Here is a 10331-nt window from a genome sequence, read left to right on the forward strand (position 1 = left end):
AAAATGGTTGAGTTAATAGTGCACTAAAAAAAGTTTGTGTGAAATCAACAGGAAAATTTCTGTGGGGTGAGGATATCCCTCCCTATTTTTTTAATCTCTTGGCTTTTGTGTAGGATGTCTCTTATGCAACGTTTTGACCACGGGCCACGTCCACTGTTAATATTCATGTGGGGGCAAGGCTGCCCGTGTAAGTCAGCTGAAGATCTGCTGCAGGGTGTACCTGCTATAAACAAAGTTACTAGGATGAAAAGCTGAGCATGGGAAGCTTGTGATTCTGTTGACCCTTTCAAAAAGGCAATATATAGCACCCCTTAGAACTCATGAGAAGTAATCAGAGGAATGTGTTACAAATCTGGTATTTAAGTTCAGACCATCATTTGGCTGTGTGTTATGCTGGTTTAGACTGAAGACCCTGGTATTAATAGTGGACTGTGATAAAACCTTGGAGATTTTTTACTGACTTTTCAGGGGAATCCTGAAAATGTGTTGGAAAATAAATTAGATGTAAATAATTAGAATTAAAAATGTCAGACCTTTTAGCTGGATTGGGCTTGTGACACAACAGAAGAATGTTTTCATCCTTAGCTGCTATTTTCAATGCCATTTTTCCCCAAAATACACTTTGAGTGGAAACTGAGCATATACATGTTCTGTTAAGAAGTAAATGTGTCTGGAGAAAATGTGTTTTGATGTTGGTTTGCTTGGTATTTTGAAATTACAAGAGCATATAAATGCTCTTTTTAATCAGCTGAGACTTTGTGCATTAAAATATTTCTGAGTGAGTTAAGTACAAAATGTCCCCCTGAGGTAAGCCGCTGGAGAAACGAGCTTGTAGTGTCGTCTGGCTTGAGCGGCACAGGACAGCACATGTTGCAATGTTTGGGGGGTACCCGCTTAAAATACGCTTCACAGAAGTGAACTTGTGAATTCAGTGGGAGGCATCTAATGTAACTGGGAGGAAATGCGTGGGAGAAGAGCAGGACTGGCTCCTGTTCCCCCAGAACCAAGACCCCTGGGCACTGCAGTGCCTTCTCTCTTCAGGTGTCACAGGTACAAAGCACCTCGCAGAGCTGAAACGTGTGATGGATGACCATGAGGGACATAGGTTCAGGTGCTTGAAGTTTCTTGTGGATCATGACTGATTACGGAGCTTGGATGCTAAACGCAAGCACTGGCATCCTTGTTGGGCCAATTGGCTACTCTTTACGATGCCCAAATCCTGAGCTTCAAATGTCACCCCCAACTCTGTGTGTGTGAAGAATTTTAAGGCTCTGCATGGGTGCAGGCTGTGGTTAGGCAAGAGACTTCCTATTCAAATAGACTATGCTATAGCTGTTCACAACAAATACTCTGCACCTTTCTTTGATCTATTAATGGGTCGGAGGCAGATGAACCGCATGTTTGATTTATTGGTGCACTCTCCGTATTTTTATGTTTCTGAGTTGTTTCCGCTCTCTCGCACAGTTCCACGGGTTGCTCTTCCCATGTTAGTCAGAAAAAACGTACAGACTTTTATCAGCTTAACAGTCACATGTTAACAGTAATTACAGCACTCGGAGCGTAAAGTATGACAATAATTCATTTTAATAACATGTTTATTAGGTCATAACAACAACTATAAACATAAGTACCATTCAGCTCTTTTGCAGATATATGAACTTACTGACATCAAATCTTTTTCAGAATCACGTATTCTTACAGGTGTCCCAGACACAACATTAACTTTATTAAGCAAAAGTTCATAAATAGTAAAAATGTCCTCTGTTTCACATTGCAGCGTTCCTCAAGCACATATGTACAAGTTTTGGAGTATCTTCTCCAAATCTGTGTGTCATAAACTTCCTTAGCTGTTTTAACAACCATAGAGATGATTTTTTTTTTTTTTTTTTTGCCTGCAGCAAAGCCTTTTGTCCTTGAGCAATCTACAATTAGCATTGCTCTCAGCAGACATGAAAGTTCGTTTCTGAAATGAAAGTGGTGATGAAACACAATACAATATTATCTGCTCATAGTTTGTCTACACACTCTGCCCTCATTATAAATCTTTCAGGTATAACACTGTCTCCCAAGAACAACATGTCTTCCTTATATCAGTTCTTTTTCTGCACTACCTCTCTTTGAAGATCTTAAAATGGCTGGCTTGCAGCAACGGAGATATTATACTTAGGGTGGAGTGTGTTTACAGTCAGTTTTTTTCCTTTTTAATATTTACACAGATTTTTTTCTTTAAGGTTGCTACAATTTATGAATCATGTACGTTGACATACATTTTCTGAAATGTTCACAGTGCAGTATTTGTGGCCTAACCAAACTTTGTAAATGTCATTAAAAATAAACTTTTTTTTTAATATAAAAATAGAATACTTTATGTGTTTACACCAACAAACCCAGTTCTAGCCTATACTAAACAAGCTATACAGTAGTATGCACAGAATTCCACAGGAAGAGAAATGACATGTGATGCTTGCCCTAAAGCTATAGTACTCTTCTCTAATGAATGAAAGTTTTATTTACTCTCTCTTTTAAAAATTGTTTTTCTGGTCATAATTTAGGAATAAAAGTAGGTATCCTAATTCACTGGGTTGTGTAATCCAAGAAGAGGCTTGGGGAGCCTAAAGCTGTTTCTTCTTTTGATCGGTCTTCTCAGCTCTTTAGGGCTGGCACGAAGAAGTTATCAACATTCCTGCTATGGCAGTGTCTTTTTAGGTCAGGGCTGGCTGCAACGCCTCCGTTCTTTACTCACCTTTGGCGGCAGCTCCACCCAAGGGTAAGTGGCAGAGCTTCAGCTACTTGCTGTGTGACTCACCAGACAGCAGCTCCATAAGGTTGCCAGCCTGCCTGTCTCCTCTTCCTCTAGAATAATGCAGCCCATATTACTACATCCCAGGGATTAGCCTGGCATTTAATATGGATGCCCTCAAGTTTTTATTCTCAGAGAGTGGTTAATTCTTTATTGAAAGAAATGGAGGCTTTGCATTTTTCAGCAAGAGATCTGTCGATACAGGCTGTTACTCGAAGAAGTGGTTGAACGTTGGAATAAAGTTGACACTAGGAATGCTTTAAGCTAGATGATTTTCCCTTCATTTTATGTACCGTCTGACTACACCAGAGGACTGGCAAGGCTGACATACTTATTTCACTGCACACCCTTTTTTGATGTTGATTTCTGTTAAGACATTTACCATGAGGCTGGCTCTCCTGGCTGTCTGTGTTCTAAGAAACTTGTTGATATAGTGCAAAAATCCAAAGTTTGGACTGTGCGGGAGGAAAATACATTTTAAACTCTTGTAACTCTCATTGTTTGTCTTAGCCTTCTGGGTGAAAATCATTTCTGCACTGCTCATTGTCCTAAAGTACATGCAACAGTAACAGTCCTTCCAGCCGTACTGATCGGTATTCTACTTTCTCCTTCACGGCATTAATGATGAATCTTTGTTCTTGGGTCTGAGCACACATTAATAAGAGCTAGTGAGAACTAGCTCTGGATGGCAGCACACAACACTTCCATTTGGTAAATTGATGCAGTTGTCCAAATTCTTGGAAATTACCGTGATGGTTTATAGAATCCCATAGCCTTAAACAATATGATATCGTGTCCTTGTACTAGTGCAACTTGGGCAACAACATAAACATGTGCAACAGTGTTCTCACAAAGACCGGGCAGTAAAAACTAGTGGACAAAACATTTTGCTTTTTGTTCATACAACTGAGAATGAATTTTCCTCTATTTCAGACATACCCATCATGTGTCAACATCCACGTCTGTGTTGTCTTGTGATGATAAAAGAGAAGGATAGGGAGCAATGCACTTCACGTTGACATAAGTAGCATTGACATGAACGTAGTGTTCCCCAATAAAAGTGGAGAAGATTGTTGATATTTTTGAAACAAGTTCAGAAAATGCTGGACGCATCTCAGGTTTTGGATGCCAGCACTTCAGCATGACTTCATACCTGCCATTCAAATAAAAGAAGTGTTCAATTATGAAATCAGGTAAAAAGGAAAAAAAGCCCTCCTCTTTCCTCCTACAGTCTCACTTACTATAATATCAGAATGAGCAGCATTTGCAGAAGGCTTTGCAAGCTATTTACTTACAGTGGGTCGGGGCAGTATTCAGGTTGTAGCAGCCTTCGTCCTTGTAATAAGTAAACAGTTATATCAAAAGAATTTACATCAGGGTAAGGTGGTGCCCCTCTTGTCATAAGTTCCCATAACAACACACCAAAGGACCACTAAGAAAACAAAGAAATAAATAATAAGTAATAGGGTTGGAGGGCTCTACATTCCAGTTTTAGAAGATGGTTTGACAGATTTAAGCATTCAAATGCATGGATTTTCCCTTTGAAAAGTTATTTTACTGCATTCAGCTTTCTTTTAAGTGGGTTAATAAATGCTGTAGGGACTTGAGGAGCCACTTAAATTAGAGCCAGAGAAACTCAGCTAAGTAAATTAAAAAAAATAAAAGCCTATAGGCCTGCTACTTAGCTGGTATAAATTTGCAGACCTCTTTTGAGGTTAATGGAGCTCTGCCAATTTACATGAGCTGATGTTCTGACTAACCCTGTGTAAATATATACTGAAGAGAATATACATGGTGAAAATTCTATGCATCACGGGCTAATTTGAATCTGGATTGAAATGAGAGCTAAAATACAAAGTGATCCAGCCACCTAATGACTTCATCTTATAATTTTTTCTTCATAAATGGTCAGGTAATACTTGAGATTGCTGTAGGCAGTCAGTAAGTATTTATAAAGCAAATAAAGTCTTTTTGAGAACTACTAAATTTTACAAGTGTCAGAGTTAACCTGTTTTGTCAAGCTTTCCAGAGCCCCTCCTATAGCAGGGTTCAGCTCTGACTTGGCTTGTTGGAATGTCCTTAGTTTCCCTTGGAGTGGGATTAAACTCCTAATTCTTTCCTGAGCAGTAACAGATAATCAGGTCAACATCTTGTTGCTTTGTGATTGGGACAAATACCCTTTCTGGATGTAGAAACAGTCTCTTATTCTTATGTGAACTAAAGTTATATTCAAATATAAGTTTTGGTTTGGAGTTAGTCCATTCATTAAATACTAGAGAGATGCCTCAGGCAATATAAGAGAAATTAATAGGTGATACAAATATGTTTGTACATTACCACATCTGACTTTGTTGTGAACTTCTGAGTTTGTAAACTTTCTAAAGCCATCCATTTCACTGGCAGTTTAGCTCCTGTTTTATTGTGCACACTGTAGTATTCTTTATCATAGACATCTCTAGCAAGACCAAAATCAGCAACCTTGACAGTGAATTTTTCATCCAACCTAGAGAAATGACAAAAAGTATTATCTGCAACTGAGCAGGCGAGATTTACAGTGATGGTGGATTATAACGAGTGACTTGCATTTTTGAGACGGTGACTTTGGAAGGCAGTACCTTATCTTGGATCTATTAACTAATGTAACAGTGAAACAAAAAGTGCAGCAGAATATATGTGACACCCATTTAACATGGTGAATGAACTCAGGAAATTACTGATATTGTTTTGATAATATAATTTGAATTACAGTTCTTTTAAAACAATTGCTCTGTATAAAAAGATTTTTGCTAATAGCCTGTACATCCTGATTGAGTGCTACATCATTTCTTCCACAGCTGTTTCTTCTTCTGTATCCTTAGAAACCTCTCATTTTTATTTCCAAGTCAAGGCATCACCTTTCCTATTCACTCTCAATTTTGTTTAAGGAAGGACCCGTCATTACCTCAGTGACTGCCCATATATAATAACATAGCCGTGTAACTAAGGATGTGTTTGGTGTCTGTACTGGGCATAAGGAAGGTTCTGCTGGGGTTACAGCTCAGCCATACCAGAAGATCTCCCTAGCTTTGCTCCTCCTAAGCTTGGTGTTTGTCTTGATAAGCAGTATCATTGTCAGAAAACAGAGCATGGGTGTTGGCGTGCTTAAGCCTATCCTTCATCATATGTGCAGACCCAGCCACAGCAGCAAACACCTGCTTCTGGGCTTCTTTACAGAATCACACAATCACAGAATGGGTGAGGTTGGAAGGGACCTCTGAAGATCATCTAGTTCACCACCACCTCCCCCACTCAAAGCAGGGTCAGCTACTGCAGGCTGCCCAGGACCATGATCAGCTGGGTTTTGAATATCTGCAAGGATGGAGACTCCACAACCTCTCTGGGCAACCTGTGCCAGTGTTCAGTCATCTTTACAATAAAAGCGTTTAAGGGACCTCAGATCATCTAGTTCACCACCACCTCCCCCACTCAAAGCAGGGTCAGCTACTGCAGGCTGCCCAGGACCATGATCAGCTGGGTTTTGAATATCTGCAAGGATGGAGACTCCACAACCTCTCTGGGCAACCTGTGCCAGTGTTCAGTCATCTTTACAATAAAAGCGTTTCTTCCTATGTTTAAATGCAATTTTCTCTATTTCAGTTTGTGCCCGCTGCCACCACCTCCCCCACTCAAAGCAGGGTCAGCTACTGCAGGCTGCCCAGGACCATGATCAGCTGGGTTTTGAATATCTGCAAGGATGGAGACTCCACAACCTCTCTGGGCAACCTGTGCCAGTGTTCAGTCATCTTTACAATAAAAGCGTTTCTTCCTATGTTTAAATGCAATTTTCTCTATTTCAGTTTGTGCCCGCTGCCTCTTGGCCTGTCCCTGGGCACCACTAAGAAGAATCTGGCTTCATCTTCTTTAGTCCACCATGTCAGGTATTTATACCCATGGATAAGATCCCTCTGAGCCTTTTCCAGGCTAAACAATCCCTTCCCTCAGCCACATGGCATTTCCCTCTCTTGAATTTATGAGGTTTCTGTCTGGACAACTCTCTGAATGGCACACAACCATCTGCTGTATTTACTGATGTAATAACTAAATCCATACCAATGAAGGGAGTAGGAGGGAACTTTGATGGGTCAACAGGGGACAGTTTATGCCACAGCAGCTTCCTGCACCTCTTCTGGGATAGTGGAATAGAGTCAAGAGTCCATGGGGACTGTATTTGCATCCTGGTTTCCTTTCTGATGGACATCGCCATTGTGGCAGGGGCTGTGCTTCTGAGTGCTGGATTACATATGGCCACTGGGGAATGTGGGTCTTCAATCCTACGTCTTTCTCTCACGTGGCAGTGGCTCTCCAGGCTCTGAAGTGCTGAGCCATGTGGAAGTACAAAAGCAGCCATTCAGTTGGCAACGTGAGACATCCTGGTAGCTGTTCCCTCCTCACTCAAGGAAGAGACAGTAGACCAGATGGAATGTCCTATTGCCACTATTTGGACTTTGATTAGATGAACCAGGACTTCTATCCAGTAACCCAATTCCTTTCTTCTTAGGAAGCCTGAAAATCATGTTCTTGTGGCTTTTTTCCTCCCTTAAAAAAACAGCAGCTGTAAAAAAAATGTTCTTTTTCAGAGGCTGTTCAGCTGCACGAGTGTGCACCCTTTGAAAAAGAATAAGAAATCTGATGTCACGGGTGAATAACCTTTTTGCAGCCAGAATTCCAGATTATGACGTGCTAAAAATAAACTCTAATGTTTAATCCTGTACCTTGTTAGTTCACAACACAGGTGATGAATCAGCATAATAGTATCGGCAACTCCTGTATCAGTTAGTCTGTGTGTGAACTGAACTGTCTGGCTACTCAGACGCTAGTAAGATTCTTTGCATGCTCTGATTTTTTTAATGTTAATTTGTGTGCACAAGTGAGCCAAAGTAAGCTCATACTCATGTAATGAAAGATTACTGTCAATAAGTCTCACTGGTGTTTCTTTGTGTTCCTGTTTTTCTCACAAAGTTCCCCTGTGTTCCTCTCCCTCCTGCTAGGTGCGGCAGCAGAGACGTGCTGCTTCTGAAGAGGTTGGGTGGAAGCACAGCAAGTTGAGACAACAGCAGTTTAACTTCCCTTAGGAGATGCCTTTTAAACTCTCTAACCAATGATTTTGCGAGACTACACTTTCACCTCAGCTTTTCTTATTTCCCACACTCAAAAAAAGCTTATGTAAGAAGTGAGCCCTTAGCAAGCTGAGTAGCTCATCAGTATGCAAGACAAACATCAGTATGGTTATGGAACAATGAAAAAAACACCCTATTTTGACTAAAAAAGGAGAATCCTGGAAAATTTCATTTATCTCATCTCACTGTCTTACACAGAAGAGTGTGATAACGTGGCTGGAATTAGATGTTTGTACTTACATACAGTTTCTTGCTGCCAAGTCTCTATGGACAAACTTTTTGCTTGCAAGGTATTTCATCCCTTTTGCGACCTGAAGGCCAAATCCAATTAAGTCTTTTACTGTTGGGTTCTGTAAAATACAAACATTTGTGATACAATGAATGCAGAAGCCCAAGGAGCAGATGGTTGTTTTTTTGCTGTGACTTTCAGTTTTTGACACACCTATCTTGCCATCAGAATGATCAAGGCAGGTCAGTGCTCGTAATAAAGCTGGCGTAAGCTTAGGTCAGGTTCTTACCTCCCGTGAGGAAACACACTTTAAGAAATCAACAAAACCGACAGACTCCAGAAGAGTGGAGTTTGCAGCATAAGCAGCATGACGTGGGCTGAGAAGTGGAACAGTATGCTGAAACCTCAACATCACAGCTGGTACACAAAATTCAAATTTGTGAACTTAGAGTAATAGCATGTAACTCAGTAGAAGGTGCTAACTATGAACTTGGAGCTCATCAGCTGGAAATGACCAAGAAAGGAGAGAGTCCTATTTGGGGCAAAATAGGTGCAAGCTATTATCAGTATGATGCCATGGAAAAGGCAAATGAGACCTTAGCAGTTACCAGAGGAAGATTTTCCACAAAGTGGTAACTCTTTCTGCTGGTCTACAAGGTAAGACCTTACCAAAAATGTTAAATATATAAATAAATATAAACATAAACCTGTAATTCTTTTATCCAACAGCACGACTTGTTATATAATAGTATGGTCCGACAGATTTTTGTGGTGTTGACATTGCTCCATATCATTTTCTTCTGTGGAACAGTCCTGTTCAGCTGTGGTCATTATTCTATTTATTTCAGGAAGGACCACGGCACTATTCACAGACAAGGTCCCTGCTGCTTGTAGAATGAAACAAGCTCAAAAGGGAGGAGGTCTCTTCCTCAGAAAGCTTAACTTTCCCCAACAATTTGTCAAGATGCATTTTTTTTTTTTTATTTTACTGGCTATTGATGATTGCCATAGAGGCAGGGGTGAAATCCCATTGGCTCAGAAGTCGCTTTATGTTGTCCTAGCACTGTGACATGGGTGAAATATTGCAGTATAAAGTGGGCTTACATTACCTGAGGCAAGACCTGTGGTCTCATACTTGACAGAAAGCAGTGAGGCACGCTTGAGAAATCTGCAGTCTTTCAATGAAAATGGGGAAAATCTCTGATAAGAGAGTACTCATAGTTTGTATAACAATTGCTGTTTGTCTTTCTTAAGATAAGAAGAAAAAACATTGATAATAACGGGACTATGACACTCTCTAGCTGGACGTGAAGATCCCTTACCTAGGAGTTGGAAGAGCAGATGGTGACGACTGGCACAGCTGTGCTGAAGCCAACAGAGATATGCCAGTTTAAACCAGCAGATGGTTGGGCCCCTTGACTTCGATCTCATAAACACATTTGTTTATAAAGAGGCTTATGGATGGGAAATGAGAAATACTTACTGCTGATAATTTCTGGGAAACATTCTAGAGAGGAATTTGAGGGGGAAGGGAAGGAGTGGCAGCGCTGCGGTCGGGCTCGGTGCCAGCCTAGTCAAGTGCTAAAGGTTAAGGTGTAGTAACAGCAGCAAGTTATAGACGTAATGTAATTACCAGAGCTTATAACCTGTGGTGGTGGAGCAGGGCGTGGCTAGACTTGCATTACCGTTTGGTAGACCTCACCATGTACTTACATGAGTCTCATTCCTAATGAAGTTTCGAAGATCTCCGTGTTTCATGTATGGAAGAACGACTAAGGGGGATCCTTCATTGGGCAAACAGATTCCCAAGAGTGACAGAACGTTGGGATGAGTGAAATCTTTCATGATTATTCCTTCTTTCAGAAATTGAGCTACTTCTTCCAGGTCTGTAATCCCTGAGAAATCCAGTAATAAAATGAATTAATTAAAAAAACCCCAAACAAACTACAGTTTATTTCTGTACAGCATGTCATTGCACAACAAAGTGATAATGAGAAGCTACAAACATGCTCCCCACCTCCCACATTACAACTAGGTTATGTGCGTCGGTTTTCTTACAATGACCAAATACAGTTTGTTGGTGATTTTAATTCCGTTTCTCCTTTTCTTACTATGAATTATTTAGAACTGAATAACAACAACTGAG

General features: G+C 40.5%; 1 protein-coding gene and 1 long non-coding RNA gene across 2 annotated transcripts in view; one reads left to right on the forward strand and one right to left on the reverse strand.

The window, feature by feature from the left end:
• Positions 1-1530: 1530 nt before the first annotated feature.
• MET (MET proto-oncogene, receptor tyrosine kinase) overlaps positions 1531-10331 on the reverse strand; it is a 112099-nt gene continuing 103298 nt past the window's right edge. Inside the window, exons 17-21 of the mRNA XM_009286818.2 lie at positions 9899-10080; positions 8197-8306; positions 5138-5303; positions 4096-4232; positions 1531-3953 (exon numbers count right to left, since the gene is read on the reverse strand). Of these exons, the coding sequence (XP_009285093.1) occupies positions 3743-3953; positions 4096-4232; positions 5138-5303; positions 8197-8306; positions 9899-10080 (806 nt within the window). The 3' untranslated portion in view covers positions 1531-3742. The remainder of the gene's footprint in view (positions 3954-4095; positions 4233-5137; positions 5304-8196; positions 8307-9898; positions 10081-10331) is intronic.
• Positions 6640-9999, forward strand: LOC109279698. Its single transcript, XR_002086296.1, has 3 exons — positions 6640-6717; positions 7828-8842; positions 9440-9999. It is a non-coding gene; the product is annotated as an uncharacterized LOC109279698 (long non-coding RNA).

This window comes from Aptenodytes forsteri, unplaced genomic scaffold, assembly GCF_000699145.1.
Source record: "Aptenodytes forsteri isolate BGI_AS27 unplaced genomic scaffold, ASM69914v1 Scaffold166, whole genome shotgun sequence".
NCBI lineage: Eukaryota > Metazoa > Chordata > Aves > Sphenisciformes > Spheniscidae > Aptenodytes > Aptenodytes forsteri.